The 19,007-nt window shown below is 50.8% G+C and overlaps 1 protein-coding gene across 1 annotated transcript; it reads right to left on the bottom strand.

Moving 5' to 3' along the window:
• Nucleotides 1-11,586: 11,586 nt before the first annotated feature.
• SLC2A10 (solute carrier family 2 member 10) lies at nucleotides 11,587-17,953 on the bottom strand. Its single transcript, XM_086760631.1, has 5 exons — nucleotides 17,845-17,953; nucleotides 14,480-15,838; nucleotides 13,355-13,477; nucleotides 12,653-12,788; nucleotides 11,587-11,978 (listed from the first exon to the last, which is right to left on the bottom strand). Exons 1-5 carry the CDS (start codon nucleotides 17,846-17,848, stop codon nucleotides 11,882-11,884), a joined length of 1,719 nt encoding a protein of 572 aa, XP_086616757.1. The 5' UTR covers nucleotides 17,849-17,953; the 3' UTR covers nucleotides 11,587-11,881.
• Between the last annotated feature and the right edge of the window lie 1,054 nt (nucleotides 17,954-19,007).

Here is a 19,007-nt window from a genome sequence, read left to right as displayed (position 1 = left end):
TGACTGCAGCTTTGCTGAGAGGTAACCTTGCAAGGCACTTGTTATAGAACTAAATTCAGTGCAGAGCTCAATAAGAGTTTAAAAACCAGTGGCCTGTACAGGCTTTCTCCTAACATTGCTAGTGGGTTTGACATTCTTACCAAAATCTCTGCAACCACTCTAGTGATTAACTAAATAGTATTTAATAACTAAATAGTAACTATTCAACTGTTTATGATGCTAGGGAGTTTTTCTTTTTTTTTTCTCTTTTGTAAAAAGTGGTGGTACTGACTAGTCAATAAGGTATCTGTAATTGCATCAGTAAGTCTTGCATGTGGTCACAGCTACTGCGTATGCGGACTGGGCAGCTGGCACAGTACTGGAAAGGACCTGGCACGGTGCTGGAAAACGCCCAACGTGCACCTCCTGTGACCCTCTCTGCAAATCCCAGCCCCCTTTGGAGCTGGTAACCACACACTGGTGGGGAGGAAGATCCATTGCTGTCGCTCATTTAGTAATTAACGGCTTCTGAACTGCTGTGGGGCACCACGTACTGCTCCAGTGCGCTTCTGGGTTTGTAAAGCCTTGGATGTGCTGTTTTACACCAGGAGGAAAACTTACCCCCTCCACTGACCAAATTCACTGTATTTCCAAACTGCAGTTCTTAGTCTGATGGTTAGGTGGAAATTAGGGGTGCAGCATGCTCGCATGGCCCCTGATTACTTAATTAGAGAAGCTTTAGGATGGAAGCTTTCCCCTCAGAGGCAAAAAGTGTCAGTCAGCTTTGGAAAGATTTTATTCTGGGACAAATCCCCGCAGGCAGTGTGCATACATCTTTTGGGTGGCTGCGTTGTCTTTTAGGGCTTCTAGCAGAGCAAATGTGGTACCCTGTTAGTGGGTGACTTCCTCACGTGGGTGCCGGCTCACGGCAGCCCCGGCTTGGCCGCTGCAGAGCCCTCCAGCCACGAACAGGAGCACCTCTGCAAGCAGCACAATAGATTGCTTCCTTACCGCTCACTTTCCAGAAGTTGGAGAGAGATTTGAACCCTGTCCCAAATTTCTCTGCTATAATGCTTGGAAAATGCATTTAAAGGAGGCATTTACTCAAAATGCTGCTCTACAGAAATGGTTCTTTCATCACATTCCCGTTAACCTTAGAATGCTTTTAGGCACTTTCTCTTCTGTGGGAATGAAACTGGGAAATATTTCCAGCTACTCAATTTTTTTTGTTTCAACTCATGGGAATTGGTCAAATCCAAGGCATGTGAGTTCAAACTTGACTGGCCTTTTGTCTTCCAAAAACGCCCTCTGCCCCATTATTACATCTCTGCATTCAGATTCCTGTTTCTCAACATATAGCAGGGATTTTGTGAAGCTCACCAGCACTTCTAGTGCCAGCGCAATGTGTAGTGTCTCACTGCTGTGTTAGAAAGGTAGGTTTGTGCTTACTGTGTTACTTCAAAACACAATAAGACAGACATTTTTTAGAAAGCAGTTTAGTACTTCATGCATCTGGCTTCCTGTGGAAAAACGGTGTCACATCCCAAGTGACCTGGTCCTCCGGAGCCGGGTAGATGCCACCGCAAGGTCCTGGCTTTCTCTTAGAAAACAATCAGTGTGTGTGCTGGGTTTTCCTCTCTCTTTTTCCTCTGTCTTTAATCTTACAGCTGCTGTTTAGGGACTGTGAAGTAAACTGAGGTGAGGCCAAGGGGGAGGCTGGTGTTTCCTGCGTGTAGCTCGAGCTGTAATTGCAGCAGAAGGGTCCCTGTGCGGTTTCTCTGCAGACCTTGGTGTTGGCCTGTGTGTCAAAGCAGAAGGCGAAGACTGGAACCGGTTTCAGCTTTCCTGATTTCTTTCAGAGAATTTGCAGCACATCTAAGTGTGACATTAAGTGTCCTGTGGCTGTAGGGGAAGTGAAGGGGCAGATTTTAGCGGGGTGGTAAAAGCCTGATGCCAAAGGCCGGTATTTACACATGCTTCTCCTGAGTAAGTTTTAGGCTGTAGGAATGGAGACAAGGAGCAAGGGAGTTCACGTTGTGGAACTGCTGGCATCCAGCGGTGCTGCCTGACACGGAGTCCGTGCTCCCTCTGTTGTCACGCAGGCTGGAGCAGCTCCTTCCGCGGGCGCTTTGCAGCGCTGCCGGGAGCCAGTTCGCTCCGAGACCGGTGAGCAGCCTCAGCAACAAATCCCAGGGGGTTGCCAGGGGTTTATACCCACAAAATTCTTCTCTGTTTCCGTGGGAGGTTTGACAAGTTCGAGCCAGGCAGAGACTTTTCCATCCTTAAGCCGTGAAGCTGTCGCAGTTGCAGCCAGCCATATTTCCAGATGGGTAAAATTCCAGAGAAACGATGATGGATTTGACGGATCTCAAATGATGACAGCGGAGGTGCTGACTCCCCCTTTAATTCCTTCCCTTAACAGACAAGGTCCCTGAACCTGGCCCGCTTCGCTGACATGTGCGGCGCTTGTTTCTCTTTTGCTGCATGTCTGGTTGGCTTTGCCTTCCTCCCCCTACTCGTAACTCCCAGCTCCTTTCCTGCGGGAAAGATTAGGAAGGATAGGAAGTCGTCTGTGCAAAAGGCATCCCCAGCCAAAGTAAATACAGGTCACAAGATTAGGATTCATCAGAACTTTAAGCCTAGCCCAAGCTAAACAAATGAGCTGTCATGCTTTGGTAAAAGCTCCAGTATGAGTGAACTGGCATGACTGCAAAAATGGTAAAGCAGCTAATAGGTTTTGCAATATGGAAGCTTTAAGTTTTGTTTTTAGTGCTGCATTCCTGACACTCAAGACTTGCACTGAACTTCAGGTGCCATTAATTTTGTGTGTCGGCCTCGCTGCTGTGCAAACATGCTTCCCAAAGCCCAGCAACAGCAGCAGAACAGCACCCTGTGGCTGGTCCGCCCCGGAGAGCCCTTCCAGTGCAGAGGAACAATGTGGGACAGTAAGCAACGCCCTGTTGCAGCTTGAACCCTGGGTTTCTTGGCTGTTAACGCTCCGAGACTGAATCTTTGAATGAATTCCAGATCTGCTTTGAAAAAAAAAAAACAACCTCTAGCTGGTCAAATATCTAACTTTTTGATGTCCAAATATTAACATAAAAACACCAACAGAGCCATGGTGATGGACGCCGTAGCCCAGGCATAGTCCATAGATGTTGGGTAGTTGTTCACAAAAAAAGGTCAATTGAACCTGTAAATGAGTGCAATCTCTCAAGTTTCCCCATAAAAAATAAGAGGGTAATTTGCACTGAGAGAGGACGGGGAATGTTTTTCTCTTGCAATGAGCAGAGTCCATGGACGTGGGATTTGGGCTCTGGAGCTGCCTGGTTAGACATCTCTGAGGATGTTAACCCCCATGAGGGATTTGGTTCCCACACCTGCACAGCGGGCTTGGCGGCAATGGCACAGACGCGCGTGGTGGGAGAAGTATGGATGCTGCAAACCACACAGACCTGCAGCGATCTGCGGTGCTCCGATATATTCAATAATTACTGGTCATAACCATTATAAGAGAAAAAAAAAAAAACAACAACCCAAAACCAAAAACCAACCAACAAGCATTAAAATTCTTTATGGAACAAAAGCCAGGCTTTTAATATTGTTTTAGTGTACTTGACAAAGCTGTAGTTTAGAGCTAAGGCCAGCCTCTTGTAAGAGTGCAAGGGTTGAGACAATTTAAAAACCAAAATATTTCTCCCAGTAGAGACCTTGCAGCTTATCAGGTAACTGCAGGCTGCATTTCGGCCATTTTTAACTGGGCATTAAAAGTCTTTTTGACACTTGCTTTATTCCCCTACAATAGACCCTAACAGCCCCTCCGAGGCCTTCTACAGCCCGATGTGTAAAATGTAACAGGGGTTGGTTTAAAGAGCGGAATTTGACCTGAGAGAGATGTGAGTATTTGGGGACTACTTAGTCCTTGGTAGCACTTGGGGGCTCTTTATTTTGTGGAACACTTTATTACTCATTAGTGCTTGGGAACACTGCGCTGTACTCGTTAGCGTGCTGTCCAGTGGCTTTCTCTGTTTAAGCATTGCTGTGTTGTGGCAGAACATAAAGACCCTTCCTCCTCCTCTTCCTCCTGGTCATGGAAGGAGCAGCTGGGCCTGGGGCTGCTTGGGGAGATCAGGGTGTCCCTGAAGGTGTTTGTCAGCAGAAAAGGACTGAGGAGTCACGTTGGTCACAAATGTGACACCCAGAGGTGTGGGGGAGCCTCTGGTGTTCACACAACCGTAAATATGTGGACAAGAGACCAAAGCATGCCCACAGGGAAGCTGTTCGTGCTGGTGGGACTCTTGATAAGTAGCTTTGAACTGGAATTATGCAATGCAAGCAAGAGAGGTCCTCATTTCAGCCTTTTCCTTCTGCTCCTCCTCATCCTTGCCGGAAAACCAGGAACAAAGAGCGAGGTGGCCACCCAAGCCGTGCCTCTCCGCTCTCTGCCACTGAGAGTGCCCAGCCCTACAGCAGCCACCACCGAAAGCAGAGAGGGAGGCTGCGTTGCTGGCAGACTCCATTACCTTCCGTTTCTGTGAAACAAGCCTGGGTAAAACTGCTAGAAGTCTTGCCCTGCTCTGTGCTGCCTCTTCCTTGCTTTACAGTGTTGGGCAGTTGTGGAGACGTGGTTGTTCATCTTGCATGGCCCCTGCCACCCTCCCAGGCAGGGCTGCGGGGTGAAGGGAATGAGAAGGGCTCAGGGATGGTAGCAGTCTTTCACACTTTTACTTTTCCCCTTAGCTTAAATTATTCCCAGACGTGTGAACTCAGCAAACATGGATCGAGTTTTCTCCAAAAGGCAAGGTTTACTCCAGGCCTGGAATAGTGCCTGAGCTTCCCAGCGGTCAGGAAAAAGCTTGTAGTGAGCAGATGAGCAATTCCTTTTGTATTTTCCATCCATCAGGAAAAGCTGCATCTGAAAAAATAATAGCTGAACTGGAAAATAAAATTAGACAAGTCTGAACAAATATGGAAACCATCCCTGACCTGGTATTGGAAAAGAGTGTCAAACGCGAGAGAGGAGAGAAGCAGAGAGAGGGAATGGATGAGTTTTGGCCTCTGTCGGGAATATGGAAGGAATTATTTCATTTTTTTCCCCCTGTCTATTTGTCTCTATATGGCACTCTGTGTGGTTAACCCTCTGCCTTTGTCATAAATACATGTGGCAGAGACAAGTTTTTTCAGAGGTCCCAACCAAACCATCTGTTTTGCATCTGTGGTTTTGCATATGTAAATATTATTATTATTAATAGTAGCAAAAGCGACCGTAATGGCAGCAGGAATAGAAACACTATTAATAGTCATTGTACTGACATTTTTATTTGTACTGCTGTGGGAGGTCACAACATGCACCGGGACTCGGCTGTGAGTTTCAGTAGGAGCACAATGACAGTTGTCACCCCCAGGAGCTCTGGTTGAGCGCAGGCACTGCCACGGGTGTGGTGCTGGGATTGTCACAGTGGGACCATGGTGCCCAAGCATGGTCACTTCCCCCAGACCCTTGCAGAGGACCTTTCCAAGGGGAAATGGCTCCTAACAACTGCCAGTTCCTTGCAGCTCCTGCCATCAAGGCGAGGAAAAAACAATTCCCAGTGGGGAGAGCTCAGCTCAGCAGCTCCAAAGTACCTGGGGACAACTGGAAAACCTCCCCAGTAAAGGCAGTTGTGACTCCTGCACAGAAAACCCCCGCCGCACACTGGGCTTGGGTCTGATCGGTGCAGTGCCTGGAGACACAAGAGCTGGGAAAACATATCTCAGCACACCCTACTCCTTCCAGGTTCTCCTCGGGTCGAGCCAGTATCTTTGTTCCTATGCAAGGAATGTTTTTTTTTGTTTGGATCTGGTTGTTTTGCTGGATCTGTAGTGCATTAAACAGCCCATCTCCTGGTTTGTATTTTTTCCAGTTATCATATTTCATGTATCCTGGCTCCTTTCATCCAGCCCTGTGTCCCCCCAAGCAGAGCCTAAGCGGGATCCAGCCCTTGAGTTTGCTGCCTTTGTGCGCACGAGAGTGACACGGACCCCCATCCCTGTGTTGCTCTGCTGAGTCGTGGGAGCATTTGCAGCAGGGACTGATGCCTTCCTGTGTTTTCAGTCTGTCACCTAGATCCCCATAGCATGGCCTGGAGCTCAATGACTCGATGACAGTACATGCTGCCCCTCATGCTTTACATCGCCTCTGTACAAGCTGGTGTCTGAAGTCAGTCTGGAGCAGCAATAACAAGCCAAGGTCTGTACTTATTTCTTACATCATTCACATTTTGATTATGGCACACTACGGGAGCATGTGGGGTGGTGGGGGGTGCTTCTCAGTGCTTTTTAGAAGTTCACCCTGACAGTGCACTGTAACTTCACTTCAAACCTCCTGCAATTAAGTGCTGAGTGCCCCCGACCCTGCCACCTCCCAGCCTGTCCCTGTGCGGCTCTGCAGACCATGGAACAGACAAAATGCTTCTCTATCTCTCTTGGAAATCTTTGCAGACAGGCATTTATAACACAAGGGGAAAAAAAACCCTAATCAGATAAAAAAGGGATAAACATCTAGTTCACTTCCTGCTCTGGCACAGTACTGACCCCATGGTACAGACCCCAGGGCAGTGGCCTTTGCAGCAGGAAGGAGATGGGGACCTGGGGGGGGGGGGCACTAGGAGAGATGATGGGCTGCCACGGCTCCTCCTGCCAACGGCAGCATCCGACAGGGACCCCGAGGGGAAGGGGCAGCAGAGGACCCAGGCAGGTCTGCACAGGTCCCCAAATTGGGCACCCAGCCCTTTCTGAGGAGCTCTCTGAGCTGGCCGATAGTCAGGGCTAGCCCCTTGCTGTCCTCCCTATCCTCTGACCAAAAGAAGAGCTGGATAACAGGATAAGGATCATCTGTGTACTTCAGTTGGGCATTGCCCTGCTTGCTATATCCCAGTCTTCCTGCCAAAGACAAAGTCTTCCCTGGGCACAAAGACAACTTTAAGGAAATTCAAGCTTTGAGCCTCTCCAGAAGTAGCTTCTGGTTGTACCCCAGATGCCCTCAGATCCGGTAGCTGCTTGCAAGTGTCATTCTCCTGTTGTGGGCAAGGCCTGAGAGCTGGTTTCCATTTGAGCAGGTTGATTTACATGGTCCCCAGGGCTGAGCCCTGTTTCATAATTTCATGCAAGTCGTCGAAAGCAATGGTCATCACACCCACTGTACGACTGGCTGTGTATGCTCAAGGAAGGGGGCAAAGCCCAGAACAGCTCTGTTCCCCCTATGCATGCCTCCCCATCCTGGCTGTGCTCCTCTTACCCACAGCCACCTCCCCTGGACATGGGGCTTTGCAGAGTCCTTGTCCCCACCCTGAAGCCTCCTGAAGACTCTCCCCTTCCATTTCCCAAGAGATGTTCAGCTAATCTTTTCCTGCCCACTTAAAGAAGCAAGTGGTGACTGTGGGTGGGCTGGGGCTGGTGGGGCTCTCCTGACCGGCAGCGATTATCCAGCAGCTCCTTGGGGAGGGGGCCAGGGAAGCCACTGCCTAATCCGTCCCCAGGCTGGATGGGTGCCTGGATCATTTCAGCGCGGCTCGGCATGTTCAGACGATGCGCACGCTCTGCAGTGCAACCCGCCTCCTCGGAAAGCTCGTGGTACAGGCATCTGTCACCGAAACCTGTCTGCATGAAAGGCTGTCTGCACAACCAGGGGGAAAAAGAAAGGCATGACAGCACAATTAGTGAGAGCAAATGAAAGGCTGTTTGAAGAGGAGGAGGGAGGAAAGGGGAGAGCTGCATAAATCCCTGGTGGGACTTTGGGCTTGACATCAAAACCCCTTAACAGTGTATTACTTCAGCCCCCAATGTGGACAGATGTTGAGCTGTGGCTCAAAGGAAGTCAGAAATCTTTCCTTAGAAAAAATTTGGCTAGGAAACTAAAGAAAATATTGTGAAAGAAAAGGAAATAAAAGCCCACTAAAGAAGATTTATCACTGCCTCAAGCATTTCTGTATCCTCTAGTCTTAGGAGCTCTCAGCCTCAAGGGAGAGAAAAAGAGAAACAGCCTGTTGCTGCGTTAATGGGTCACAAATTCAGAGTGGGGACACGTTTGTACAGTTAGATGATGATGATGAAGGGAGCTAGCTCACACGGCCGAGGACTCCTCCAGTCCGTGCTAACTGCTGATGGCTTTCAGAGGCCTCTGGACTGGTCTGCAGCTTTCTCTGGCACGTCCATCTCAGGTGCCCTTTTTGCCCACTCACTCACTTCTGCTCTTCTGGAGCCCTTTGTCAGTGGCAAAACACTATTTCCCTGTAGGTTTCACTGTCCTTTAGCTTCCCAGTGCTGCAAATGAAGGTGTTAAATAAAACCAGACCCAGCAGATATTCTTGGGCAACGCTGTTGCTGAATCTCATTTGTCCTCAAAAACTGCCTGCTAAACCCTGCTCTTTGCTACCTACAGGACAAGAGTATCTTTTAACTAGGTTTCAGTTCATAAAAGGACTGTTGTTTCAACCCCGTGGCAGTGTAAATTTTTAAAAATAATTTTGCCAAAATCTTTTTGAAAATGTCTATCTGTTCTGTCTTTTGGGTTCTCCTCATCCCTGCGCATGCTGATGTTTTACGGGTTTTCCTTTTCTCCTCATGTGGGAAACCTTTCCACTTTTAAAACGCTGACCTTCTCCCTGTGATACCTCCTTAACCTTAGCAGTGAGTCAGGCAGGGTGTTTTTTAGGACCTCTTAGCTCTTTCTGAGTTGCAGCACATGTTGTAGTTGGGCTTTAATAGAGCGTTGTTTAATCACCTCCAGACTGCTTGCAGGCTCCTTGCTTTCTGTCTGTTCCAGTTCATTTTGTTGTTATTGACTAATAACCTTATTTTTTTCATAGTTCCCTTTCTTGAAATTGCAGAGCCACATGCTGGATTTATTTGGTGTGCTCTATCCCACTACAGCATTAAATTGGTTGTTCTGCGGTCGCTCACAGAGAGCAGCTTGTGAAGCAGGTCCTGTGCACCGCTCCCCACCAAACCCAGAGCAGCAGCCCTCCTCGCTGCTTCCAGCACTCCTTCTTCCAGGAGAGTCCTTGTTGCATCCAAAAACTTTTTTTTTTTTCTCCCTGATGCATCACTGAGCTGACTAGCTTCTCTAATCTCATTTTATATTTGCTGATCGTTACCTTTACCCTGATCAGGGGTCAGTAACACAGCCCGGGCTCTACATTTTTCCTAGTGGAATCTGGGATTCCCCATCTCGAGAAATCCATAGTGATACTGGCGTTGTCATTCAAGGCAATGGGAAAGCCTGGCATTACCTTTTTTTTTTTTTTAAGCTTCTAGTATAGAGGCAGAAGCACCTCTAAGTTTTGCCCTTGCTTCGTTGTGTAATAATATTCCTGTGGGTCTGCCAGAGCTCCACATGGTCAAACTCACCTTGTTTTTTGCAGCTGCACCATTTATTTCCCTGCTGCTCTTTCCCTGGATACTGCAACATCCTGCTCACAAGGGGTACAAGCCTGAGTTTCTACACCCACTGACTTTTCTTCAGCTTCTCATTTAAAGAATTCTCTGTGGCCTTTCCATTTTTCAGTGCCACCAGCCCAGCTCTGCAGCGATGGAGGTGCAGGACCCTGTGACACCGCCTGGCAGGTTCAGGGCTGTGTCCGGAGCACGAAGCCCTTCCTGGGTGCGTACGCCCCTCATCGCAAGGGTCGCAAGAGTGGAGGTTGGACTCTGCTCTCAGCATGCCCCGGGCTCTCCCATCACCTTGCACTCTGTGGAAGCGCAGATGCCTGAAACGGGTGGGCTGTGTGTGATGAGCTGCACGGCCCCTTGCAGATGCCTCCTGCCTCACAGGCTGAAACTGTTGGGCTTGCAAAGTTGCATCGCATTTTTCTGAAGAAAGCAGGGAAGGCATCCCTCTTACCCCGGGCTTGTTAAACCCCCTTGCCATAGGCTTAGAGCTCCCTGCGCCGTCACCCGCAGAGCCTGGCAATGGCAGGGGCCCTGCTTGCTGCCCCAAAAGCTAATTTGCCCCCCTACCATCCCAACCAGCCCTGCTTGCCACCCCAGCAACCTGCCCCCTGATCTGGTCCCCAGGGTCCCCATCCCTTCCCCTCTGCCTGCCCACCCCCGTGCCGGGGTGCCCCTGAATTCCCGTTCCCATCTCCCTCCTTTCCAGGCTCCAGGGGCGGGGGAAGGGCAGCAGCACCCCGCCGTCTGGGGCGAGGGGGTCCGTCAGTGGTGCAGCCGCAGGCGGGGCCGGGCCGTGTGGCGGTGCCGCGCTGTCCCCTCGCGGCGGAGCGGCCGCGCTGCACCCCGAGCGTGCGGGCGGCCGCGCTGCCCCGGCCCCGCTCCCGGGGGCGGGCCGGGCCGGGCAGGGGCCGCGTCCCCCCGGCGCTGCTGGGGCGGGCGGCCAGTGGGCACAGCCCAGGAAGGAAAACGGCTCCAGAGCTCTGCTGCCCCTTCGCGATACCCCCTGCGCCCTAAATAGGTACAGGGGTGCATGCAAGCATCCCCCCTCCACCCCATCCCTGGTGGTCAGGGATCTCCTACTGAATAATCACCCTGCTACCAACCGCCACAGCCTGCAGCCATCATCTGGAGGCTGACTTTAACTCCTAGGACAGCACTGATGCTTATTTCCCCTCCTGGAAAATCAGTTACCCCTGATCCAGCTCAGTATTCACGTTTGTTTTTTTTTTTCCAGGAAGAGAGCATGCTTTTTCTGCTTTACAGGTGTCCTTGTGTGCCTTGAGCATCTGCAGCACAGGAGGGGCTTCAGGAACACCAAATTCCAGCCACAGCAGAGGTGCGGCAGGGAGGCTGAGGCAGGTGAGGAAGGTCACGGGTGACCCCCTGTACGCAGTGGGAAGAGAAAAGCACTTCCATGGCAGACACCTGACAGCCATGGACTGAATTACAGCCAAGGACAGGTCAGTTTCCAGAGTTTTTGTGGCATGTCTTTGAGATGGAGGTTTGAGTGACAAGGCCACATCCTTTGTGTTTGTGCCCTGGTGCCAGCTAGGTGGCTCAGGGTAGCAGTCACTGGTCCCCAAGGAGTGGAAAACCCTAAGCTTTAGGACTTTGTTCCTTCAGGGGGGCTGTTCAGCAGGATACCAGCTCCTCCTCTCTCACAAGGTTTGGGGAGTCAGTACGGTATTAGTAGGGCGGGTTTTTACAATCCACATGCATCAGGAGGAGGAATGAATTAATCAAAGAACGTACAATTGCAACAAGTGGAAAACTTGTAGAAGGTTCCAGAATAGTGCACGTTGTACGTGCAAACCCTGGTCACAAAGGCAAAGCAGCCCCCAAGTACAAAAGAAGGCAGCCAGACACACATGTGAGATGTACTTCTACACTCGTTTAGCACGGTCCCTGGGTGATCAGGCAGGTGAGCTGCTGGGCCTTGACACAGTGGGAAATAGCAGCCCTGCCTCCACTGAAACAGGGCGTTTATCTGCGTTAGCTCCCACCTCAGGCTCCAGGCTCCTACACAGATGTTACAGTGGGTGATGATATTAATGTATGCTGCTGAGTGCTTGATACATTCGTCCTGCGCTACTGTCCCCTTCTGTAAAGCATGAAGTATTTCAAAGAACTGGAAAATAAGATACCTTGCTCACAAATGAACTGCACAGAAGGAAAGCATTGTCAGTAAAAGTTGTGCTTTAATTGCTACATACAAAACTATTAATCTCTTAAATGACAGGAGATACAAACCATGAAAAATAAAAGATATCAAAGGAAGAACATGTTCCCTGTCTGGGACCTACGATCCTCCAAGGACCCTAAGGACAGCTATCAGCATGTCCCGAGATTTAAGGCACTGCGGTGAGAACCGTCTCTGAACAGAGGTCACCAGTTAGAGGTCATGGAAAAGAACTGGCTGGCTGGCACAGCCTGCTCCTCTCCTCAGGGCGATGCTGCGGGCACGCCACTGGTTTCACGTGCTGCTGCCATGCTCCACTCTCTGGTACTGGGCGTGTGTGCAGCTCGCTCCTCTTCCACGTCTCTGCTTAAACACGTTTCCTTCCCACACCCTGCCAGGCAATGGTGAAGGTCAGCTGCAGCAGCTGCTGCTCACAGGGAGCCAGGAGCCAGGCAGGGGTTTACAGCAGTTACCCCTCCCCGGTCATCCCACCGTGGGGTGTGTGCTCCGTCCCCTTGGCATCGTGGTCGTGTGGCTGCGCAAGCTCCCTCTGCTCCAGCAATGTTTGCCCTGCCACCTCCTTCACAACCAGGACTGCACAAATACCCCTCGATCCTTCCTAGCCCGTTACAAGTTACAGGCTTTGCATGGAAATTACTGGATGAGAGCACATGGCATCTGTTACACCGAGATGTCTCTGCCCCAGACGAGAAGGATCAGTCCAGGACTACTCTAAGGACCTCACTGACCTGACCCACCTGTGCCATGCTCTGGTCCTGCTCTCCTCCCCTCGTCCACAAGCCCTAATTTTTCAGCCTTCTTCCTCAGAAATGTCACTAGTGCCCTCTATCAGCGTGGCCACAAGGCTCAGGGCAGTGAGCTGCTGATGAACCACGGTGCAGCTCTCACACGCCCTCCTACAGTCCCGCCACAAACTTGAGATCTTCTCGGCAGCACTGACCAGACTCTGCAACAGCCCTGAGCTGCCCAGTGTCACAGACCTCAGGGACTGCTGGTGGGAAGCACCCACAGCCAGAACTCACGCTGGTACAACAGCACACGTACCGTTTCCTGGAGAACTGCTGGTCTATCTCCTCTAAGGATTGTCCTTTCGTTTCCGGAACAAAAAGATAAATGAATATAACAGCCATCACTCCCATCAGGCCATAGAGAAGAAACATCCAAGAGAAACCAATGGCATCTGCAGAAAGATTCAAGTGCATTAAGGGTCTGTTGGAGGTAGGTCACATCATGGGACACAAAGCTGGTTGCTTACTGCGAGGTTGTCATTGGTGCCTGACAGGGGCATCTTATTTTGAGAAGCCCTCAAAAGGGCAAGGAAAGCTCCTTATCTGCAAGGCCTGGACTGGGAATCAGCAAGGGAGAAGGATGGTTTGTGCTAGGCTTTGCCAGCAGCACCACAGAGGGAAGGAGAAGGCAGCTGAGCTCCAGGGCCCAGCAGGGCCTGCTGAGTGCCTCAGCCGAGAGCTCTGCTAGCAAAAAACATCGTAAAGCTACTGGTGTGAAAGCTGCAAACTCCAGGTTTCCTAATACTGCAACACAGTGGGCAATGGGTGGTTTTTACGAAACAGGTGGCAGAGGGGCTCAGACCAGTGTCACTGGTGCCTGGTTTTTCTGCTCTCAGAGGCATCAGGGTCACACCTATTCCAGCATCAAGTCCTCAGGGTTCAAAATGCCACTTCATCTCCAAACGGCTCCTTCGCTAACCAGCTACGGGAGTTGGAGGGATGGGGAACGGCCACTTACCAATAAGGTCCAGGAACGAGAGGCTGATCAGTAAATTAGCAGCCCAGTTAAAGCTGTTACAGAAGGCAAAGGCTCTTCCTCTTATCCCAGCAGGGTAGATCTCACTGAGGACCAGCCAGGTCACTGCATGGATTAGAGAGATCAGAAAGACAGTTTTAGAGGTTAAGCAATTTATTTGGGAAATGGGCAAGGAAGATTTCAGCAGGGGTTTTAAACTCTGGCTTCACCCAGCAGCCGCTGTCGGTCTCGGTGTCAGGTCACAGCAGAACACTTCAAAACTCCCAGGAGTTCATGAAATACCCATGAACAGGTCCACGGTGCAAAGAAGACAGCAGGGGAGTTGGTCATTCCATTCAGGGATGATGGAAAAAGTCTGGTATACCTGCTGTCAGGATGTGCTCTTTGTAAAGATATGAGGAAGGGGTAGGATTAGGGAGATTATGTGTTTGGGCTACAATCAGAGCTAAAGCAATATATATATCTTAAAATATATATCTTAAATTCCAGGGTTATTTTGCTTGAAATAATTTACAGGGTCACTGTCAAAACCATGAGACTTGCTGTGCACTTCTGTTTTCCCTCGAGTTAGATGCTGTTTTCTCCCACCGGGGCATTTAAAGCAATAAATGCCAGAAAACAGTAGAGCTCACATGGAAGCAAGAACTAATCTCTATTCTCATCTGATGAATAAATAATGATTTCAGAAAAAGAGAACCTTTCAAAGAGGTTCCACTGCCAGTTCTGCCACTGACTTTCTCTATCACAGAGCAGAAGCCCCTCAGTCCCTCTGTCCTCAGCCCTCTATTTTCCTCCTCACCAGGGTGCTACGAAGATTAGGTAGTTCTTGTGGGATGCTCTGATTTTGTGATGAGCATGACAGAAAAAAAAAAAAACATTACAAGGGCAGTGACAGCATGGAAGAGAAAGTTATTCTAGTGCTGTACCATCCCTATAGCTGACAGAGCTGCAAAGCTAGAAACCGATTCAGTGGGCAGAAGGGGACGTTCCCAGACATGGAGCTGCTTGGTAAAGCAGATGCATGATGAACGTTTCAGACAGACTGTGAAGATCAGCCCTACTTTTATTCTCTGGGTTAGTGCAAAGGTATATAAACACCATACTTACTTGGTCCAAATCCAACTGAGAAGGCACTCACGAAAGCCATCATGCTCAGCAGCATAATCCAATTTAAGACCATATGTTCTGCCCAGGGAGCACCACGGAAAGGAGGGCCTGTGCTTCCCACCGGCTCTTCTTTGGCCTGACCTACCAAGCCCCTTTTGTGACTGAGAGAATAATTGGGAACAACCTCTCTGCTTTGAGTACTGCTCCTCATGGCAGCAAAACCAGGGCCTGCCTGACTTTTGACAGCACCCAGTGCTGGCGGGCTGGGTGACACAGCAGAGTGGGAGGATATGGGCATCATGGGGTGCTGGGGGAGGCTGTGGGATGCATTGGGGTCTGCAGCTGCCTTGCAGTCCCTGGCCATGGCCAGCGGAACGACGCGGCTGGTGAGGCCAATGGTGGTGACAGAGATGGCCATCACCACACAGCCAGCCATGAGAAGCACTCTCCTGCCAGCCTTGTCTGCAAAAGCCATTGCGACAAGCGTGGCTACCACCTTTATTGCCCCCAGCCCGACAGAGGCCAGGATCGCTGAGGAGTTGCTCTGGAACCCCACGGAGTGGAAGATTTTGGAGGCATAGCCCAGCACGTTGGGCTGCCCGGTGAACTGCTGGAAGAGCACCAGTCCCAGGCCCACCAGAGTCCGCCGCCTCATGTTGTCTCTGGTCCTGAAAAGGTCAAGAAATGAGTAATGCTTCTCCTTATAGGGCTCCCGCTTTACTGCTGCTCTGTCCTCAGTGTTCTGCAATTGAATGAGGCTCTTCTGGCAGTCTGAGTCCCACGAGCTTAATTTAACAGGGTTCACTGGGAGAAAGAGGATGCTGAGGAACTGCATGGCTGTTGGGGCAATGGCCAGTCCAAACATGTACCTCCATCCCTCATCCACGTCTGCAAAGATGTAATTCAGTGCATAGGACAGTAGGATGCCTACGGTGATGCCCGCTTCATAGAGAGACACCAGCAGCCCTCGCTGATGAGCAGCCACCATTTCTGAGACGTAGATGCAGCAGGCCATGGACAAGACAGAGATGGCAAAGCCCACAGTCATGCGCCCAATGACCAGCCCAATAAACGACCTCACCAGTGTGAGAATAAGGCTGCCAACCAACAGGACCAAGTTGCTGACCAGGATTGCTCTCCTCCGTCCGTGGCGGTCAATGAGGATCCCCCCAACCAGAGAGGCAAAGAGAGCTCCAATAAGGAGGGCGCTCACAAGAACTTCTTGCTTGAGGCAGCTGAGGTGAAAGTCTATCTGCAACTGCAGCAGTGCACCAGAGATAATCCCCAGCTCGTATCCAAATACCAGCCCACCCAGGAGAGAGACTGTTGCAGACAAGAGGAGGACCAGCAGTGCACGACCTGGAAAAAAAGCAAGCAACGCTAGGTTCAGTTTTCTCGCGCTGGCAGGCAAGCTATCAGCATGAACAAGCTGGGGAAAAAACTCTCCCCAGACATCCAAAGTTTTCCATCTACAAAGCCATGATGCTGAATTTCCCCAAAAGGCACCAGGTCATGTGTAGAGGCACTTGCAGATATTCGCACAACACACCAGGCCTGCACACACGTCCACCAACTGCAGGGGTACTCGTTTGGGGTGCAGAACTGAGAAAATAGGACTTGGTTAACAAAGTTAAGACTTGTATTTAAGTGGAGGACAGTGATTTGTACTGCCTGGAGTTGTACAGGGGGATCCTCTGTGGTCTCCTGTGATTCTAATTTACAAAATCTGTTCTGGGCAGGAAACGCAGCTTCTGCTTTCTGCTTATGAATTGTTCTGCATTATCATTTTCATGCTTCAGTCCATCTGGCACCATCAGTTCTCACTGCATGCTCACTTCTTACCTTGCCATTGAAAACACTGCTCATGAAAGTTTATTTCTCCTAGTTAATCCTGCGCTCCCAGCATGACTTTGTGGAGGTGGCCCTGATTTCTTCATCTTTCCTTCTACAGCACACAGCACCCAGGATCCCTGAGCCTGGCACAACCTTCTCAGGCTGTTCCAGGACTACAAAACAAACTTCATCATGAGCTGAAAAGTTCATTCTTGCCTGCCCCAAATACAAGAAGCGATTCTTTGACCTTGCCATTCCCATATAGCTGAGCATGCAAGTTTAGTAAGTAAATCAGCTTAACTAAAATAAGAAAAAACAACAGCAAAAGCAAACCAAATCCAAACCAACCTGCTCCAAACAACTCTATAAAAAAAAAACCAAATAAAAACAAACAAACCAAAAAAAAAAGGTGCTTGGTGACAGGATGAAGGGGTGACCATGTGTGAACCATTACACAGGTTATGGCACGGACTGCACGCGCTGAAAGGCAGTGCTGATGTAGGGACCTTTGGGCAACAGCAGTGACAGTGACCTTCCTCCTCCAGTTACAACTTTGAAGGCACAGGTAAAGTGCATTCTCTTAGAGGTTTGCACTGGTTTCCAGCTCATAATACTATCTGTAGTCTCACACTGGCTTTATTTAATTAGAAATATTCACAGTTTCAGTAGACCGTACATGGAAAGAATGTGGACACAACCACCAGACCATGGAAAACTTCCCTCATCCTGCCTAAGGGCTTTTTTAATAGGAAGTGTCTCTATTCGGCCTTTAATTGCAGCTAGCAATAAAGGTTATTTCTCAGCGATGGCTATATTTATATTTATTTATTCTGTAACCCTCTGTGTTTTGTTTGTGTTACTTATGCCATCCCAGCTACGCACCATGCTCTGTGTGACTACCTGCTCTGCTTTTATCAAGTTATGCAGATTAGAAAAAAAAATATTTGCTCATTGAGGCAAAAAAAGGCTTTGCATACAGCGGGCATGCCGTTAGTTTCAAGCCACGAACTCAACCAGACACAGACAGCCCCGCTGTAAATACTGCAGCTGGTTCCATCAGATTTTGCTGTAACAAGAAAGTTAACTTAATGAGCAGAAATAGTTAACGAAGGTCGATTGAAATCTAGCTTTGTATGTAGTCTGTTCTGACCCGGCTGGGACCGGTCCCGGCCGTGTTCCTCTCTGCTGCCCCGGCCGAGCGGCCCCGCTCCCCCCGCACCCCGCCGGCCCCGCTCCCGCAGGCAGCCCCGCTCCTCCCGGGCTCCGCTCCCGGGGGCTCTGCCACAGGAACCGCTTTGTCTCGCCCTGTGCGCTACGTCTGCTGCTGGGAGCGCTCCAGAAACAGACAGCAAGGGGGCTGGAGGAGGGGGGTAATCCCAACCTTTAGGAAAAGCTGAAAACTTTTTTGGAAAACTTTTTTTCCTGGGGCAGGACGCGCCCATTCCCAGCCCGGCTGCCCGGTCCCGAGCGGGGCTCGCTGTCTCCCTTCCGCCTCTTCCCCTCCGCCGCCCCCCGGCCCTGCCCGCACTCACCCATGGCGCGGCGGAGCTGAGCCCCCGGCGCTCCGCGGCGGCGGGCGCGGGGCGGGGCGGAGCGGGGGCCGGCGGCCGGAGCGGAGCCGCGCAGCGCCACGTCGCTCCCGCCCTGCCTCCCGGCCGAGCAGCTTGGGGCTTGTAGTCGCCCTGCCCGCCCCCTCGGGGTCCCGGGCGGGGAGCGGATGCGCGGCAGGAGCTCCGGGGCGGTGGAGGCCGGGGCTGGGCGTGCGGGTCCCGGTTTGGCCGGGCAGGGTAGCTGGGGGCGTTGCAGCGGGGGTGCGCGGTTGCCAGTCGGCGTGGGAACGGGGATGCCGCAGGGTGCGGCTGCGGTTGCTGGAGTGACAGCTCTGTCCCCAGTCTCTCCCTTCAGCGGGAGCAGAAATCCCCTCTCCTCGTTGGCCGCAGACCCTCTGGTGCAGAGCTTCGCTCCTCTACACCAGAAAGCCTCTAGAAAGCCCACAGGAGACTGACAGTTTATTATCGGTTTTAGGTAGCTCGGCCGCAAAGGCAAAGAAAGCCTGCTAGGACCGGAGTGACCATTTCAAAGCTAAAAGGAAAGAGCAGCGTGACTGGGTCCGCGCTCTTACCTTTCTCTTGTGTGGGAAGGAAAGGACCAGGCTCTGGATCTCATCTCCTTCCCCAGCACAGTGCTCCATTAGGCACAGCATTTGAGTATTCAACTTTTCTGGCAATTAACATTCTTGTTCTGCTCAGCGGAACAGAAACCTTCCTGCTGGCTACTGCATAAAAGGCGCTGGTACTTGCACTTAGATGCAAGATTTTTTTTCAGAGTCTGAGGCTAAGTTCCTGTATCCCAGTTTGTAAAAGAAGGATTTTACCAAACTTGATATGCCTAGAAGTGCTTTCAAAACTCTTTAACACAATGCAAACATTCTCCCTTGGTGCCACTCACGCCAGCTGCAGTTGCTGGGCGGGTTGCGTTGCGGTAAATACGTGTGTGTGCAGTGAAGCGCACGCGATGGTCAGCAATTTGCCACAACACGGCTTGAGCAGGGACCGGCGCAGGGAAGATGCGCTGCAGCAGGCTTGAGGGTGGGCTCACACAGCCTTGCCAGAGCCATGCAACAGGGACTGCCGCTGAAGGGTGAGCGCAGTGACCGTAAACCCGCACGGGGAGCTGGGATGGGACTGCAGGTAAT

Source organism: Chlamydotis macqueenii, chromosome 16 (genome assembly GCF_036417535.1).
Source record: "Chlamydotis macqueenii isolate bChlMac1 chromosome 16, bChlMac1.mat, whole genome shotgun sequence".
NCBI classification, from domain to species: Eukaryota; Metazoa; Chordata; class Aves; order Otidiformes; family Otididae; genus Chlamydotis; species Chlamydotis macqueenii.
Note: the sequence above shows the minus strand (reverse complement) of the source record. Positions and strands in the feature narration are given on the sequence as shown.